This window comes from Papaver somniferum, chromosome 1 (assembly GCF_003573695.1).
Source record: "Papaver somniferum cultivar HN1 chromosome 1, ASM357369v1, whole genome shotgun sequence".
In the NCBI taxonomy this organism is placed as follows: Eukaryota; Viridiplantae; Streptophyta; class Magnoliopsida; order Ranunculales; family Papaveraceae; genus Papaver; species Papaver somniferum.
The window spans coordinates 51,303,297-51,323,312 of NC_039358.1; the positions used below are offsets into that span (position 1 = coordinate 51,303,297).

At 34.1% G+C, this 20,016-nt stretch overlaps 1 protein-coding gene across 1 annotated transcript; it reads right to left on the bottom strand.

The window, feature by feature from the left end:
* Positions 1-647: 647 nt before the first annotated feature.
* Positions 648-1,291, bottom strand: LOC113328885 (phytosulfokines-like). The gene is made up of 2 exons (XM_026575879.1): positions 1,064-1,291; positions 648-947 (listed from the first exon to the last, which is right to left on the bottom strand). The coding sequence occupies exons 1-2, from the start codon at positions 1,181-1,183 to the stop codon at positions 825-827; spliced, it is 243 nt and encodes an 80-aa protein (XP_026431664.1). The 5' UTR covers positions 1,184-1,291; the 3' UTR covers positions 648-824.
* Between the last annotated feature and the right edge of the window lie 18,725 nt (positions 1,292-20,016).

Sequence of the window (20,016 nt, forward strand, 5' to 3'; positions counted from 1 at the left end):
ATTTATATCTTGTTAGTCAAACGGATTACGAAAACTGAATAAAGAAATAAATTCAAAGTTGGGATATTCCTCTAATTAAATCCAGTTAACATCATGTAGGTTACAGCAGATTGACTAATGAGTTTTGGTCTCATAATTTCTTTACGTTATACTTGCATTGCATGCGGGAGATATTAAGAAACTCTTCATGCGATGGAGTTCTGTAGACAAAATATCGATTCAAATTTCCCACAACCAAATTTTATACGACTCGGAAACAGCCGTGATACTAGTCATGGGACCACGCCCATTCACTAGTCCACAACTATTAAGTCGAAATCGTAATGAATATCTTCGAGAAGATACTGAATATAATTAGTCAATTATCATCGATTCATCACTAGTAGTCACTAGTCATATCAAAATGGCAAGGAAAATAATAATAATTACAAACGCGTAACCAAGTGTCTTACGGAATTTCGGATAATTGCAAGCTGGTTATTAACCATGCATATGATGCTACGTAGCTAGGGAAGATGGTGATTCAAGGAGGCCAAGCTAGCATGTACTGCTGCACAAATCTTTGAGGTCCAAAATGAACTTAAAAGAGAGATTTTGATGATCCATAAATTGATAACAACAATTTATATAACCCAACCAAAGAAATCTCTCGGGAATTTTTAGGAACGATATTAGATTAGAATAATTGTAAGTATAGATGAAGATACGATAATAATATTATTAAAAGGTTACTAATCCAGGGATCAAAATTCATATATGTATATGATGATCACCATCTATAACTTCGACAAAACCGAAGCAAATTAATTAATATTAATCTATATCTATGTATGTTTCTTCTGTGTATAGATATAATCAACGTGAGCCATAAGTGTTTTTCTCCTCAAACACTCTTCTTCTCCAACTCCATTACAGCTGAATTCTAAATCATCATCCACTTCAACATCCTACAAAAACACACAAGGAAAATAAATAAATGAAACGTAAAGGGCAAAAAGGAAAAGTAAACCTTAAACCCCAAATTAATTCAAAAATAAATAAATGAAAGAATTTGTTTACATACCTGTTGGGATTCTGCAAGAGAATTGTTTGGAAGAACTGTAGGTTCCGGGCGAGCTGCATGAGCTAATGAGACGAAAAAGATGACTAGAATTATAACAGAAACTGATGCAATTTTAGACATGTTTTTGGTATTCAGAATTCTTAAAGCCTTTGGAAAGGAAGGAGATTTTAATTTATACAAGTAAAGAAGAAGCAAAGAGAGGGAGGGACACAGAAATGACAAACGGAAAGAGCTTGAATTTATAGAGACTTAAGATTAAGTGGAATACGTACAGAGAGTCAAAGGTGGGTGTTGATTGCGTGTGAATACTAGGACAATTTGGCTTTACCTATTTAGATTCTTTTTCTTTATTATTTATTACGAATCTCACAAATATAACAAATTGCAAAAAAAGGACTTTTTGAAAATAGAAAATTCTTATCTGCTATTAATTTTTAAGATTGCACTTTTTTGCTGGTACAAAAACGGGAGGATGAAAATAGAGTTGTTTTTGGAATGATCCTATCACTGCAATGGATATGAAATGAGGGGTTCCCAGTGAGCATTACCGCTATTTTAAGAGAAAAGAAATTTTGCGGCTAGTTTTTACCAGCCTCTCTTCTCTGATCTTCGGATAATAAAACTTGAATCAGAAGATTCAAGGTGGTAATTCGAGAAATAGTCACATTGTTGAGGGATTCGTTCAACAGAGGAAACACGTCAAAGTCAAGGCATATAACCCCAAGGATTCCATTAATCTGGTGCTGACTTATTAGGCAAAAAGTTAATGAGGCCATTTAATGGAGATTCTTGATAATCTCTTCTTTATAGTACGGTGGTGCATGGTTATCTTTAAAGTGATTTTTGATTCTTGATCCCATTCCCTCGTATCAAGGTCAAGGATGCATATCAAGGAAAGAGTTAAATGGGGCTGCAAGGTCAGTTGACCGGCCAGACCAAAAATCTTGTGATCGATTACCTAGGGTACATGCAAAATCCGTTGCTGATGATCAGTCATTAGTTGCCTTTACGTGCATGCAAGTCCAATGCTGATGTTTCTCTTTTTATGAAACGGACAAGTAGTTCTTTGCAGTTTGTTGGTCAGTTAGACAAACATGAAACGGTGTCATAGGCAATTAAGGATGTCCATTCTTTGGCATGTTTATCACGTTGTTTTATATGTTTGAGCATGGGAAGATGACTATTTCATCTGCTAGCTACATAACAAGAAAACATCATCCAAAGTTTTAATGACTGATATTTATCAAAGACATAAAGGGGAGTATCATCATCCATAAACAAAAGTTCATAATGATATCGATGAGATATTATGATATTCCATTTGACTGGATAGAATTTTCTTTCCCGCCATAAACACAACTAGCATTCCTGAATCCTACAACACCGTTGACCATCCACTAGTGGAGTTCAAATTCATGGATTTGAGCACCTTATATGATGCTTAACCACATTGGTGCATGCTGCCGACTGAATTATTTTCTCTTAGGAATACTGAAGATTGACTTTTAGTATGTAACAAAGGTCTTTTAATTTTACCGATCAAAAAAAAAAAAAAGTATGTAACAAAGGTCTATACCGGCAGCCATCCTCTAAAATATCCTTATCCTAGTTATGGAATATGGACCATAACTTCACAAGAGGATTATGACATTTTAGGTGGGAATAATTTCGCAAGTGGAGTGGAGTAGTGGCCTAACTAGTCTAGGGTTACATCTCCAATGGTATCGGAAGTAGTATTAGAAATGTAGACGCCCATCATATACAACTTAATTATTCTACTAGACAGCAGGTATTTGCTGATCAAATCTCCACCTATAACAAGATTAAGAAAAAGGATGAACTCATGATCAATGGAAGGGCTCTTCGGCTGATGGACTTTTGGTCGTGTTCAAAGCTAAGGGTATATCACTGCCAAAACCTTCCACTGGATCCAGCATGTTCGTCGTAGTCAAATATGACCGTTCAACGATATAGGTGAAGATATTTGTCTAATCGTGTTGCATTAAGAAAATGCACAGTTTATTAGTTTATTCAGTAGCACCCTCTTCAGATTAGATGCGACTGAAAAATGCACCGTACAGTGTTTAGACTGCACCTTTAGGCTTTATCCGATCAATAAAGAATTAATGGCATCTTTATCCAGAATTAGTAATCTATGATTAAATAAGTCAACTCTTTACGTATGAATGATAACACCAAATCTGGCAACTAGTAGCGGGTAGCCTACTGAAACTGAAAGTTGGTGTATCCGTGTATGACGGTGAGGGAGAAAAGAGATTAAAATAGCTGCGCCAATGCGACAACTCTCGTGCTTATTTTAAACAATCGGATCTCCAGTTTTCACAGCCACATACATACAATTGGCCTCCAACTGTCAGATGAGGTTGTGCCAAGAATTACTAGGATATATTTGCAAAAGTATAGCAACAAGAATAAAAACAAGAATGTATCTGGTAGAATCTCTTTTTCCATAGAAATAATGCGCTCCGAAGAATCAAACACACAAGAATAAACCTCGGCTCTTTATATATACTATCCTTTTTGTAAAATTCAATTTTATTTCATCATGCAGACGTATGAATTTTGTCATTTTAGTAAGAAAAATAGGGCTTCAATTTTGGGAAAGTTCTTAAAAAACCGGCCGGACAGGGTATAAATTCGTTTGCGCGCAATCCTTATTGGCTTAGTTTGGTTGTTAATTTTCTTATTAGATTCAAATGCGCAGGACGTAACCTTCGTATTTAATTAACCGTACGTTTGCAAATTTCTCATAAGCTGTTGTCTTGATTGTGATCGCCATCATGATGCATAAAGCTTGTCGCTAATTGAAGATGTGGTTTGAACAAGTCAGACCACATGGCTCATAACAATTTCATAATTTTCCAACTACTGGATCTGATATATGATCGCATTTTGGTTCCATGGAAATTAAGCTTAATAATTATAATCAAAATAATGATATACATAACGCACCTGTTCAACCAAAGACTCGCATGAGCGAGCGTCTTGACATTTACGTTTGGCAAATTTTCAATCATGTGGATCTACTTTCAGCTGGTCACAAATGGTAGATGGCATATAGGACAAACTAATACTCCTTCCGTTCCATTTTAGATGAGTGTCTAGAATTATTTTTTTGTTCCACATTACTTGATAGTTTTCATATTTTTTCCACAAAACTACTAACAATACCCACACAATTTGTCTTGGAACCATAAGTTTATTTTTAAATACATTAATAGCAATTAATGTTTGAAGGCTTTTCTCAAAGGCATAGACAATTTTTTTTTATATATCTCTTCATATTTTAATTTGCGTGAAAATTCCTGAAACATCATCTAAATTGGAACGGAGGGAGTAAGAGTTTTTAATATTATTTACTGATGATGATATGCTTACAGGGGGTGAAAATTGTGCACTTTGCCAATTTGGTTCGAGAATAAACTTATAAAATAACTAGTCAACTTCTAGAAGAGTGTGATGTTCTCAGTCCTCCTAAGCTAGAGGCTAGAGCTCACTCTCTCTTCCCCCTTTTATGGGTGTTTACTACTACTTGATTAGTTCACATCAACTGCCTCCAACCCTACTCGGTTAGGTATGGATCACACGCGTTGAATTCTTTACTCTAAACTACCCTTTATAACATGGTAATTTGATTCCAAGGTACACGACGTGAATAGACCTTTGCCTAAGTTGTCTTTTTTTTTTTTTGGATGCAAAAAATCATACGACTTGAAACAAGCTCTTAAAGTAATTCTCAACCCGAGTCTGAAACACCGATATGATCAGCAAACACTAACAAGAGAACAAAAACCAACCGAAAAAATAGGAGACCACAAACAACAGACCTAAGAAAAAGGCAACAAAAAAACTTAACTAAAGCCCTAGATCGAAAAATAGGAAATGAGAGAGACAAAGAAATATTATTGTCAAACAGAAACCCAAGTCTATCACTAAAAAAAACTGGAAAAAAAATGCTGAGAAAAACCAGAAAGAGTTGAATATAGAAACAAATAGGTTCGAATCCAAAAACATCAGGAAACTAGAAGCAAATCAGATTAGAAAATAAAGTAGAAGGAGTAGTTTCATTGAGGTTCTCCTGCTCAGATCTGTTGTTGAAATTTCTTCGTTGAGTTTTTTCTTGGAGAGAGAGTGACCTTAAATTTTTGATGGACAGGCTTCTTTATTTTAATCAGGACGCTCTGAATCGAAATTCCTTGACATGCCAATAAGTATAGAACATAAAATAAAATTATGGAAAAGTATCAGTTTGGTAAGAATCGAAAATTTTTGTTATTTTTAATTGTATAAATAAATTAGATTTGATTAAATTAGAGTTTTAGAAATTAAATTGGGACTCCGAACTGTGTACTGTATTTATGGTTAGATTCCTAATCGTAAGTTTAAATTTAATATTTTGTCCCAATTTTTAGTTTTGATTTTCCAACGCTAACTATAAATGAGATCACTAATCTAAAATAAATCACAAATCTTAATTAGTTTTGTTAGCACAAATTAATTTAGGACTTTTTAACTATTAGCAAAATTAGATAAAAAGTTTTGGAAATTACTATTTCATGGCACTCTTTTGTCCTTCTTAGCCCTCAAAACTTTTTAATTGCAGCCCACAAAACTACTTCTTCTTTATCAGCACACTCACTGACTCACGCATACCACGCGAGCCTATCAAAATGTCGCAGGGCAGGGTTACTAATTTACTACTCCCTTCGTCCCACTCCTAAGTGACCTATTTGAAATTTGCACAATTTTTAAGGCAAGCAAGGAAAATAGTATTTTTAATTATTTTTTACAATTATACTCTTATGAATAATAACTAGTGAAATTTAAAAATGGTTTATCTCTCAAAATAATCCACGGATGTTCGCAAATTTCATACAATTGAAAAGCATTTTAAAACACCTACGTAACGAATATAAACATGCCTATCAAATTATACATATTTCATATATTATTTATAATTAACTAAAAGGATAATTCCGGAATATCTCATTGTTTAGTGATATAGGTGACTTATCATTGGGACAAAATCTAAAATCAAATAGGTCACTTAGGAGTGGGACGGAGGGAGTATTACTAATTTGAATTTTCGAGATGAGCTAAATGTAGCTTTCTTTGACTGTATATATTCAGTCATCCCACTAGGTGACGAAGGTCGAAACCTCGTGTCTGTGGCTCTAAATTCTCGAGCATACTTCTCGTTAAATTAAATTCTATAACTTTGATCAAATTTTTAATCTCTCCTCCCATGCGAGGTTCAAGTTTGAACGATGTCTTGCATGAGGGTTGCTACTAAGAGGAAGTGGCCATGCATTAAAAAATGTATATTCAAAACTTGCCTTTACCGATCAAAAAAAAATATAAAAAATATTTATATTCGTACCAAAAAGTCGTTGTAAAGGGTTTTGCATGCAAAAACTAGTAATCAGTTGATTGATTTAAGAAACTGTATAATATTTGTTTCATTGTGGTTAATTGTTTTCAGAAGAACAATCAACTCTAAGGGCAACGTATCAACTTGTATGTGTGCTCATGTGGACGGTTATGGCGCACCAATATAAGGCCGTGATGACTTGGCAGCGGTCTATGGTCGTAAGTTCGTCTTTGGGCAGTTGGTTGGGCTAAATGCCCCTACTCAAGGGTATCATATTGAAAAATTTCTTGTTTGGTCCTAGACCCATATAGTTATTTATAGTAGGGTCCAACCGGATCTTTTTTTTTATCCGGAGGTCCAAAATTAATTAAAACATGGAAATGTCCATAATACCCATTACTACCAAACGTGTGTGTCTGCACTGCTTACAAATTTGAGTACATATCTGGTACACTGCTTAAAAATTCGAGTACATATTTGCTACACTGCTTATAAATTTGAGTACATATCTGTCGCACTGCTTAGAAATCTGAGTACATATCTGTCGTACTGCTTACAAATCCGATTATATATCTGAATGCTCACAAATTCGAGTACATATTTGCTGCACTGCTTCCAGGTAGAGTACAAATCTGTAAGAGTCAATGATAAATAAATTAGAAAACGTATTACATCACATATATTGTAGGATCATACAAATTAATCTATAATATTTCTTCAGTACAGTATTAAATCATAGGAAAACCTACAAATCCACAGTAAACACAGAAAAATTTATACAAAACTAGCACATATTTCATTATTGACCATAAGTACTCATGGATCAAACAAAAAAAAGTGACAAAACTCTGAATAAAACAGAATCAGAAGTTTCTATCAGTACGCCCTGGCAGATCATATGAATTAAGTGAATAAAATTTATGAATAAAACATAATCAAAGCAGTTTTTTCAGTGTTCAATATATGTACTATTGATTCATAGTAACCTAAAAATCAACAGATAAGTAAGGAATCTATGAATATAACAAAATCAAAAGAAGTGATAAGTCTATGAATAAAAAAAATAAAATCAAAGCATCTTATTTCCAGTATGAGATATATGTACTGTTGGATCAAACAACAAAAATCATTATTTAAACAAACAATAAACAATTAACTAGGTTTTTTGTCAGTATAGCATATATGTACTGATGGTTCAATCACAAACAACCGAAAAAAACCTAAAACCAGCAAAATAAAACTATTATAATCATATCTAGTAACAAAATGAATAAAAAAAACGTAATTATTCAGTATGCATATATTACTGCTGGATCAAACAACAACAAACAAATTATTTAAACAAAAACTAAACAATTAACTAGGTTTTTTGTCAGTACATCATATACGTACTGATAGTTCATACACAAAAACAACTGAAAAAAACCTAAACCCAACAAAAGAAAACTAGTATAATCAGATCTAGTAACGAAATGAATAAAAAACGTAACTATTCATCTAGATCTGGATTATTTTCATGAAAAGGAAGGAACACTTGATTAATCATGCGTGCAAATTGGAAAACATAATCAAACATCAACTAATTAATGATTAGATCTTGAAAAACATTACGAGAAGAAGATTAATAAGGAAAATCAACTTACCAAAGGCTAGAATCGATTTGGGTTCTTGAATCGATCAAGATGTTCTAAAAATATATTACCACACTGTTTCATCACAAACTAATCGATCAAGATGTTCTTCGTTTCCAAGCTTTATCCTAATATAAAAAACTAGAAATTAAAGAATGAAGAAAATGAATTGATTTCATTAAATCCCGCATCAGTAGAGAAGAGGAGAGGGAGAGGGGGAGAGAGAGAGAAACTGAATCTGAGAAGAAAAAGAATATGGAGAGAAATTGGCTTATGTTTCTGTTATATATAGTAAAGGCTATTTTGAGAATTCTAAAAATGCACATAATATTTACACACGTGTGCAGGACCTGGGCTTAAAAAATTAGGTCCATTTTTCTCTTTTCTTTTAATTATGAAACTACCGTTACTGGACTTTAATGGATGGTCCTGCCACTAACTAAGAACATATAATAGTACCTACAGATAATTCCTACTATCACATTCGCCAAATGGGGACGCGTGGATAGTTGTTCATCATTTTAGTTTTTCATTGTTGGCTGAGTTAAAAGAATTCTGATTATATTTTCTGTGGTCACATGCTTAAAAGTGATCTCCTATCTGTTTTTTTCAAACAGAAAAAAATTATTTCCTCCGACACGGCCATCATGAGTACTCGGTTGTTTTTTCTCGTGTACGATCGAATCTAGCCCTTAATTTCTTTCCAGTGCACCAATATACGGCAAAACTCAAGCTGGTTACGTAGACTTTAGCTCATTTTAAAGTTCCTTACAATCTTTATGAAATTAAAGTAAGTTTTGAAGACTATAATGCCTCTAGTGACTCTAGTTAGTCTTTGTAATTGTAATCACGGCACACAGTACGGATATCCTTTTATCCATTTTTCCGCTGTCATGGAAATTTCCAAATGACTCAAAAAGGAAAAGTTATCATGGTATCTTAAATTAAATTCTTAATGGAGTTGGTCGCATGAAAACACAGTAGGTTAGTGTTAACCAAAAGGATAAATTCCCTCTTCTATAAAACTCGAAAGTATAAAGTAAAGCGAGAACGTGCGCCAAGGAGCAATGTGAACAAAACTGGACGTTATCATTATTACAAGAAGTTGGGTCAAAGTGCGGCTAATAACTAAAAAGCTGAAGGATGGGGGTCCATTCGGTTCTTTCCAAAAAGTTAGGATAAGAAACTCCTATCGCAACATTAAATTTCTGGGAGCAGGAGATGCGTGTTCAAACTTCAAATGGAGAAGATGTACCACATGATCGCATACCTTCCCGTAGATAGACTATTAGGGTGGGATTCAAAAAGGTAGGCTAATCTATGTACGAGTTACACATGAAACAAACCTATTTTCTTTTGAAATAGATGAAGTATTTTGGGAGTGATTTTCAGTGCTAGCCGATAAGAAGCCTAAGATGCCATATCATGCCGACATCAATAGCAGTACGTAGTAGCAGCTTGTTATTTATGTTTGTGACGTTCCATTTAAGCTTTTATGTTCACCATCGACATAGTGCGACATTTCCAAAAACAAAAAGGTAACTGAGTATACTGGACCAGTAACAAGCATGCCCAGAAAAGAGAAAAAGAAGAAAAAAAAAGAAATGACGCGTAGAAATCTTGTGCCTAAAGTGCCAAAGTATGAAAACAGCACAATGAGGTATTTAACCAAGTGTCTTCTTCTGATGTATATAACATGTATCTACAGGCAACTTAGCATGCAGTCATTTAGATGTGAGGCATCTCTTGCTAAAAGTCGTTTTAAAGAGTTTTGCATTCAAAAGTTAGTTATTGGACCGGTTTCTATGGACATGGCAAACTACGAAACTTGTCATTTTTGCATCCATTATGGAGCTGATAAGCTGGCAAACTAACCTGACTAAGTGGCAACACTAAGTTTAGATCTAATCTCTACCGAGCGAGGTAGTGTCGACCGAGCGACCTAGTTTGGATCGCTACCGACCTTTAGTTGATCGCTGAGTAATAAAGTCATTATTTTTATTTTATATGCCAGCGTTTTCAGACGATTCCAGTCAAAGTTTCTAATATTTTATTAATATATTTTACGTGCGGGGCTATTCAACAACTTTCAAATATACGTTTTATTATTTTACCAATATATTATTCAATATACCAAGATATCTTTATCTATCTTGCTATTTTTATATTGCTTAAAATCAGTAGTCAACGATCGACACTCAAACAGCCGGTCTACTTTCCATCGCTACATGTGTTTTACCATAGTGACGGAAACCATTTACCACTTCACCAGACAAACCAAAACTTTTGCCTGTCCCCATAGGAACCGACCTTAGAGCAAAACTTAGGACTTCCCTAACAGGGTATCTGGACGTTTCAGGTGGCATCAGCCACAAGACATACTTTTGTAAAAAAAATCTAAATATTATAAATGAAAAAAATTCATGACTCACCATTATTTCTTTATTTATTTTTTGGTTTATAATTAACTAAAATTATTTTTTATATTTGTTTTTGAATGACTTTTACTAATTAAAAGTGTGATTAGGATAGGAAAACACCGTATAAATTATAACAAGAAGTTAAACTAGAGGATCTTCAAAGAAAACTTTTACCTTATTGTTTTCACATTAATGGATGGTGGATGATTTTTATGTATGTGGCACAAGACTTTTACTCTCAAAAACCATTGGAGGAAGCAATTACGGTGGAAGGCTTCCATCTTCAACCTCATCACTTGGAATAGATTATATGGAGGAGTAATTCTGATGGTGGAAGGTAAAACATGGTCCAAAAGGATTGACACCCAGTTTATTTCCCACAAGAAAAAATAAAATGAACGACAAGATTCAATGCCAATCTCTTAGACGTTGGGCAACGTCATTCCAAGCTCTCTTCTAAGGAACCTTGGAACATGGTTTGGAAAAAGCGCCGAAGGTCCCAACTTCGAAGCTATTAGACTTGACATTCCACTTTTTTTTTTCTTTTCTTTTTTTCAAACTTGGATGTCACTGTTAGGCTTGTTCCATCTTCCACGTTCCATACCAACTTATCACTTGAAAGTGCAAGTCTAGTTGCAAAGAGACTTTCAAAACGACAAGAGAAATAGTTGGATCGATGCTCCCAAAATTTAGGGTCGAGTTGGGTTGATGCTCAATGCTATTCGGGATAAACATTTTCTCTCAAAACGTTAGATTTGTAACAAATCAACGGTTGTGTGGTAGGCCGAATTGGTAGACGCTCAACTTTATTTGGATTAACATTTATGAAAAATCTAGTATCGTTTGGATTTCTGTTTTCGTTTGAGTTCCAATCTCTCCTCTAAAGGATCTTAAAAAATAGTTCGAAAAGTGCGCAGAATACTTGTACTAGGAAGCCACTAGACTTAAAATGTTGCACTTTTTCCAAGTTGGAATTGCTTGGATTCCACATAAGACTTAATCTTTGTTGACCGATTGAAGTATAATATTTGTTTCTCTTAACAATAACATATAGTTTTATTTGTTTTTCAATGAAAAATATACTGTAAAGGGCGCCATACCAGTTACATGCAACATTCTCGCGTACTGATATGGATGTTGGAAAATTATTTAGGTTTTGGAGCATGAAAGACGTAAATGTTGTTTTCGGACTACAACAATCTTAGCGAATCTTCTTGACAATATTCAATATTTTCAAATGTTATCCGCAAGTACAATCTGGTTAGTAAACTTCATGATGCAATTAGACCCTAAATAACTTAACCGGATTTAAGGTGTGTGTTCTCTTGATTGGACCATGAAGACACTTAAGAGAGATATCATTAATGCCAAAAAACAGAAGACAAAGATCATATAATACTAGAGATTAATTGTGGTTAATAAGCAGTCAGTTATGAGTACTAGAGACATCTACACTGGTGTTTATGCTTCTCCACATTTATCCTTGGTGTCTGATAAAACCATGCTTGTTGGAATACAAATTTTTATTAAAACAAGGTTTATAAAGGGGTGTGTATGCAAAAACTAACTATCAGTTGAAAATATAATAATATTTTTTATTACAAAAAATGTTTTGATTCAATTGTAATTGCAACAACTACACTTATACACAATTTGCGTGTGGGTATGTGAATGTTGAAAATTGTTTAGATTTAAAAAAATTAAACATAAAAGCACAAATATGTTGTACTTTGACATTAGCATAGTAACGTAGGTGCGTAGTAATGTAGGTTGTCACCAATAATACATGTTTTTGTTAATCTTTCACATATCTCCGACAATATGTAATATTTATATAAATATTCTTTGTGTGTTTACCACTTAAGTTATTAGTAGTGGTAGAAAACTAATATTGGTGTTTTCGAGGGTTCGCAATCATAACAGTAGGATTTGGGGATTTTAAGTTTTCCACCATAGTAATTTCACACATCCCTTTACTTCAATACCCTCATTGCTTCTCCTTTTGTTCAATTTTTATGATTCTGATTTTTTTTAAGTATTATTTGCCAGTAAGGAGTGTATTGTTGCTTAAGCTATGTGTTTCTATAACCCTTGAATATTTATATGTTTACAAAGTTTGTTATTTTATTCATTATATGATTATGGACTTTGATATGTTTAATGGTAGAAATTAGTATCATCTTAAAATACTTGTTATAGTTGCAGTGAGTTGTTTCAAATAGATATTATGGATTATAATTCTGTGTTTTGTTCAGTCTCGTCTTGTTGAAGTAAAATATGATATAATTATTAATGGAAGAACTAGGATAATCTTTTTTCTATCAAATCGTTGTGTTAAAAGACTCGGGTTCTTGAATACGTTGTAAACCAAGCAAATTAGGGACCAGGTCGCATCAGCGGTTCTAAGCCAAATGCTCACCCCTAGTCAAATACATCCAGGGAATATTGATTAGGGTTTCATCACACTAGTTACCGCTAACCATTATTTTGGCATATAACCTCAGTGTCATTCCGATGGCCTCGTAGCATGTTAGTCACTAATCAGTTTGTTTAAAGGTTAGGAACTGAATAAAAAAAATAATATCAGAATATTGTAGCTTACCGGGAAAAAAATAGCTCGCCGCTCGATAATTCTTAGTCTAGGAAACTAACTAACTAAAATCACAAGCCCCGTAATCGAAGAGTACAAAGAAACATAATGCATATTATGTTTCTTTTAGAACTACACAAAGAATTTGAAGGAACTGTTATGAAAGGTAAGTGACACAAGATCTTGGTACTTTGGTAGGGTGCGATATCTTTCGCAGTATATGTTCAAGATAAACACTCAAATTTTAGAGATACCTCAGTCGAAAATTACACAAATATTATCAAAAACCATCTTCACCAGTTCGATTTGTATGTTTTTATTTATGAAAATAATGCAAATACATATTTATGAAAAACAAAAACTAGATTTATAATGAATAAGAAAGTAACATCTTAAATTGTAGACATTTAACGTTGATTAACATGTTAAACTTACATAATGAAACAAGGTAAAATGAAACATTTCTATTCATCTAACATCTATTGTTTTTCCCTTCCCGTTTCTTCTTCTTCGAATTCTTTTGGTTCCTTTGTTGTCTTAAATGAAAAGATGATGGTTCGTCATCTAGTCTTTCGACCTGAAATGACATTTCATTAGCGCTTCAAGAGGTTTGACCCTTTTGATTATATATTTTTACTATCAACAAGATTAGTAATATGCTTCAATATTTTTGCAATGGCATACATTAGATTTAAAGAACTCATATAATTTTTCATTGATGATGGTTGCCATTCTTCTACAAATACAACTAGAGTATTGGGATTTTGGAGTTAATGTTGAAATGATAACTAGGTTTTATGGATTCCATTATTGTTTCTATTTGATTCCTGAAAAAAAAATATTTCAAGTACGTCTATGTATCACTGTTCTATTACAACATCTATTATTGGTATAGTTTTTTATAACATTAACTGCATCTCATAAGTATAACAATTAAGGTCTCATTAAGCATGGTTTATCAAACTATAATGAAAAATAAAATTATCAAAGCTATATAATTTCGGGTTCACCGATATTCTTTGCCTTATTTGAGCATGACTCCTCAAAGTGTTATCTAAGCATGCATTATCAAACAGAACAACAAATAAAATTTGTAATACCAATATGGTTATGCACTTAGACTCCCGTACTGTATAAAGCATGTGGAATCACAACATATATATTCTTTGTAAAATCAATAGAATATTGTTGTAGGATTCGATTCAATTCATAATGGAATTCTGCCAAAATAACTTTTCAGTTTAACTTAGAACGAAAAAAAATACTTTGTGTAATTATACCATAAAACCCTAGTTAAAGTAGTTCACTGAACTCATCAACCTCCTTAGTCTAACAAAAGCAATCATACTAACCCTAAAGAGTTTAGATGCTAAGAAATTGATGCATATACTAACTCCAATAAGCACCTTCATTGCACATCTTATTTACCATCAAAATGAATGGGTTTCTATAAATATGCTTAGCACCGACAACATAACATAGTATAATCTCGTATATGAGTCAAATGACTATATTTTCTAAGCTAAGTAGTTTTAGCAAAATATTATATTGTGAAACAAAATATTATATTATGAAACGGAGCATACTTGAAGACTATTCTATCAGTATGCTTAGGTGCAAATAAATAAGGTTATGCTGGATTTGATTTATAAAGCGCCGATCAAAATCTATATTACAAAAAATGCATGTAAAAAGGTATTTCCTGAATCCTTACAACTCATTTCGTTTCCTAATTTGATTTTGAAAATCCACAATCGGGATGGTTAGAAATGCCAGTCTTCCAAAAACTAGTAGTCTTACTGAAATTGACACAATTGGTTTTTTGACATCATTTAAAATGGATAGATACTTCAAGAGATTGATTCATTATTTTCCTTCTTCGATGATTTGAGAATCCAACATAAGTTGTTGATATCTGTTGTTTTTAGTTTATATAAAATTGAACCCCCATGATCTGCCAAAGCTTCTCGTTGTTTTTAAAACTCCTTATAACTGTAAAGACGTACTACTATTATGCAGGTGAGGTGTCGTGCAAGCAGCGCTACATGATTTTTCCAAAGATCCATAGGTGTCTCCACCACAAATGTAACTTCGAAGGCACCTAAAAACCTTTGAAGAAACATCATGAGAGAGACGGGTCACAAGAATAATTAAGATGGGATGATGGAAGTTTTATGGTGACAGTTAAGTTTAAGGGAATCAAATAGACAGTGAATATGGGGTATTGGAAACTGTGAAGTTAGCTTCGGTAATAAATATGACTACTTTCAATCCATGTATGGTAAAAGATGTTCTATTATTTTTTTTGTAACTATAATTTTGTGGGTGTGATTTTAAACACAGATTCTGTCTATAATTTACCTTTATATCTTTCTTAATTCTCGAATCCAGTTATGAAGATCTCCTCACATGTTTATAGTACATCTTATTCTTAAAGATGTTCACGTCATACGCCCAATTTTTTTTTATATATGCAAAGTTATATTCCAGTCTTGAAAATTGTTTGAAAAATGGTTGAGGTTTCGTTGATTGATTGGTCGTAGAGAGGAGATTTCTTAAAACCCATCTAAAAGATATTTGTCTAGCATACTCCCTAAGATTATATGTGTAATCTCCAAAAGCGAGTTCAAATCTCTTCGAAGATTTCATATGGTGTTATTTTAGTTTAAATTCAGAGTTAGAAAAACCAACGTTATCGAGGGTAGAAAAAAAAGACGAATAAATGGATAAAATAACGAGAAACTGTAAAAAAAATGTGGTTTCCTCCAAAATTTCACGATGATGGTTGGGATTTTCACCGTCTATTAACTTTGATATGATAATGAAGCACATAAATAATCATAGTCAAACGATGATCTGGACCAACTCATAGTTTTCACAGAACCAGATGAATTACCTTTAGTATCACATACTTGAACAAAGTTCTAACCCAACCTAATTTCATTTTGAGTTCTTATTTTTTCTATCATCTTCTTCTCCCAAAAAATTAAAAGAATAACATAAACCCTAAAAAAACTAAAAGAGATTCCAAAGTCCATATCATTGATTTGATTAAAAAATAAAATTTCGATATAAAAGTGATAAAATCAACAATATGTAAAAAAGAAAAATATATGTAATTACTTATTTTCAATTTATATTGACATATCGTTGGATTTTCCAAGGTTTCAGGTATATATATATTTATTTCATTATATCTCGAAAATCATATACATTGAAATGCTTGTTGTATCAACAAAGGCAACATATGAATTAGTTGAGATTTTTGGAGGAAAAAATGATTCTTTTACAGTGTTAGAGCAATGCTCGGTCGAACTCGCATGCGTTGCTATCTCAAGCATGTTTGTCAATGTTAGTGATCAAAACTATAAGTCTTGATTTCTAGTCTACTATTAGCTAAGTCTCGGACTAGGATAGAAAGTGTAGTTGAGCTCAAGACTCCATGGCGATCATCATACAAATACGAAGAACTACTCAAGGCACTGGTGGAACATCATCGACTAAAAGGTATGTGGAGACTTGAACTTATCTATCACTCAAAAGTCTATCTACTCTATCTCCTATCTTGAGACAAAAGTCGTTTTGATATATAGACTTTGATTATACACATTTGTTATTTCGACCGAGTTTATCTCGCTTATCTATTTCTCGAAATATGTGTTGGTAAGCTTTCTCTTTGGCCAAGTTCATCTTTACTAGTGACGAAAGTCATGTTAAGTTTCAATCACTTGAAAATGGCTTTGATGAAAAATGGTTTGTGAAAAACAACTATATAACGTCCTCTAAGAATGTTTCAATGATTGAAATGAGAGTTTAGATTATATAACCATTGTGGGATATAAGCATTGTGTGGTAACTCATACATGTATAAGTCCTTATTCCTTGAACCAAAGTATGCGTACTTTGCTGCTCAGGAAAATCGGAACTAGAGTCCGCGTACCCAGTCCGCGTACTGTCGGAGGTTCTCATTCCGAGAATTTCTGCTGGAGTTTGTGAATTGAAAACAAACTTATTCCGGGTACTTAAGTCCGCTTACCAGTCCGCGAACTTAAGTTGGTTATTTTCTAAAAACGATTATTCGTGAACTTAAACTTATATAAACTAAGGAATGCAAGTTTGCAAACCGTGGCTATAAAGTTCATAAATCGATTCGAGTGAATCAAATTGTTTTTGTTTCAGTTGTGTCTATTATAAATATCTAAGCAACTGAAAAACTCTCTAACTAGTTCATTTGAGTCATTTGAACTAGTTGTGGTAAAGAAGAATATGGTTGATATGAAAGTGCTCATATGGCTAACCATTTGGTTAACTACTGTTGAACCAACTAGATGTACATGTTTGGGTACGGTTACACGAACGTAGATAAACGTGCATTTCATTTTTCTGTAACAAGCTAAGTTTCGATCTAACGATTGAAAGATATTAGCTTGAATCTAATCAGGTTTTTATCTAACGGTGAATATTGAATGCTTTGTTACTAAGATAACATTGATTGCAAACCCTGATTTGAAAGACTATATAAGGGAGAAGTCTAGCAACTGGGAAACCTAATCCCCACACCTCCTGTACGATACTAGTTTTATTAGCTAGAGTCAATTCTCTTTTAACCTTAGGTTTCTACCGAGACCCTGTGATGCGTGTCGTGGGTGCAAAAAATTAGTGATCTTAATTTCGAAAGGTCAGTGAGATTTAGTTGTTCAAAAGGTCACAATGGGGGTTTTGTTTTAGATTTGAAAGTAAATAAAAAATGTAATTAAAGGATTAAGTTGTAAAAAATATGGAGAGAGATGATCAAGGAATCCTTCTTCGTTACTAAACCATCAATGAGTTAATATATTCACCAATTCATCATTAATCATAGATTATTATCAACCGTGGAATAAAAACTAGCGCAATGCTATTCCCTAAAGTCCTTTCATCACTGGATACCGAAGCGCACGAATATTAGATTCTATTCGTCCAAGCAACCAAGTAGTAGCACACTCAAGGTGTAACTTGGTCGAATGATTTATATTTTATGACTTAGGTTAATCTTAGTAGTTAGACTCTTAGCGCAAGGTCCACTTTCTAATGTTGTTCTACACGCGATTGCTCCACAGAATCCCTCTGCAAGGTCTCACGTTTTCTACTTGTGTATGGGTTATTCAACAATAACACGGATATCCTAACCCTTTACTATCAATAAATCAATCAATAAACTACTATAGTTGGCCACCTAGAGCAATCAATTAATCAATCATAGACATTCATTAAAGTAGAAGCAAACAATAATCATATGAAAAACTCAAAATAGATGCATATATTAATCCAAATCAAGTCTAGAACTTAGAATTCATCCTCAATCAATTATGGGTTTAGCTACGCATGGATGTAGAAACACCCATGTTAAATATATAAGAAAATGAAAGAGAAATTGTTACGATGATGAATGATAACCACGTAAGTGCTACATTTTATACCCATATTTATATTAGCTAGGACTCGATATTTGGCTAATAACACTATTTTAATGCTTTTGCAGAAAGTACAGACAAATTGGACTATCTAAAAAATAAACTGATAAAGTTGGAGCTAAAATGGCGTTTGCAACTACACTGTTATTGGCATCCCCGCGAACTATCAAGTTGCTGCACCCACTTAGTTTACATACAGTCCAGAGTAGTGGGGATACAGAGCAGCCTTCACTTGTTTAACACAAGCACGGCCCACTAATGGCTAAGATGAAAAGGGGGACGTGGCTTATTCTGTGGTATTTTCCACCACATCTCATTTTGGTCAAAACAAGAAGAAGAAAAGCAGCTGCCGAACAGATTGGTTTTCTGTGCGTACAACAACATCAATGAGATCGTGGATCTGAATGGAGATGGCAGTGGAAGGAGGAGCTGAATACCGGCGGTGATTGATGGTGGTCTCGTTCGTGATGAAGGAGTATGCGGTGTTGATGAAGACACAATTGAGATTTTCGATGGGCAACGATGATGATCGCCGGTATACGAGTATATAACGGAGCTTAGACCGAGATGGGAAGTTATGCTGCTTCTGGCGGCTGTTGTACCAGGGTTGCTGTTAAGGAGGAGATAACCATCTCAACTGAAGATGGAATGAGGAAGACTAGTTGAAGCTGAATTCTATAAGCTCTAAGAAGAGAGTTGGAAGAAGCTGAGACCTGTTGTTGCATCAGTGAAGACCGAATCTTTGCAGCGATGAATGGAAAGTGGAGGATGGTTATGTTTGTCTGAGCAGAAAGATAATGGAGTAAGCAACTTCGAACTGACGAGAAGTGAGAATGAGAACTGGTGTTGTTGTACGTGATTAGATGTGTGTTGGCTGAGCTCGGTGCAATCAGTGGCGTCTGCAAAAGAGTTGAATCTATTGAGCCATTGGGTAGTAGTCAAGCAAGTGAAGAAGGTCAGCTTCACAGGGAATAGAAACAACAACTGGTAGCTAGTCGAACTTCAGTAATTGTCTGAATTTGTTCCCGCCTTGTCCTGGTACGATGGAGTCTGAAGGTGTTGGTTGTTGTCGATGGTTGGGCGGTGATTGAAATTGCATCGTTAAGTTGGTGCTGTGGCCGGAAGACCAGAGATATAGATGTTGTGCTCGGCAGTGAATCCTAGCCGATATGTGAAACTAAAGAGGGCCAGAAAATAGAAGAGGTGTTGGACTAGAGCTGGCAAACCAGCCAAAACCCGCGGATAAATCCGACCCGGCCCGTGAAAACCCGTACCCGGCTTGGCTGGTTGTATTAACAAGCCGGGTTAGGGTTGGAGAAACGCCGGCTTGTGTGAGAACGGATAAACCCGTCCCGTCCCGTAAATCCGCGGATATAACCCATATACCCGCAGTCCATTTATGCCGCGTGTCCCTATCAGTTTCTATACGTGTATGAGTCTGAGCCTGAGCATAAATAAAACATAAAA

Bases quoted from the DNA above. Each gene is read 5' to 3' on its own strand.
- LOC113328885 (XM_026575879.1), bottom strand. From the start codon at position 1,183: ATGTCTAAAATTGCATCAGTTTCTGTTATAATTCTAGTCATCTTTTTC. The intron at 948-1,063 runs GTATGTAAACAA...GTGTTTTTGTAG, and splicing joins CTCTTGCAGAATCCCAACAG to GATGTTGAAGTGGATGATGA.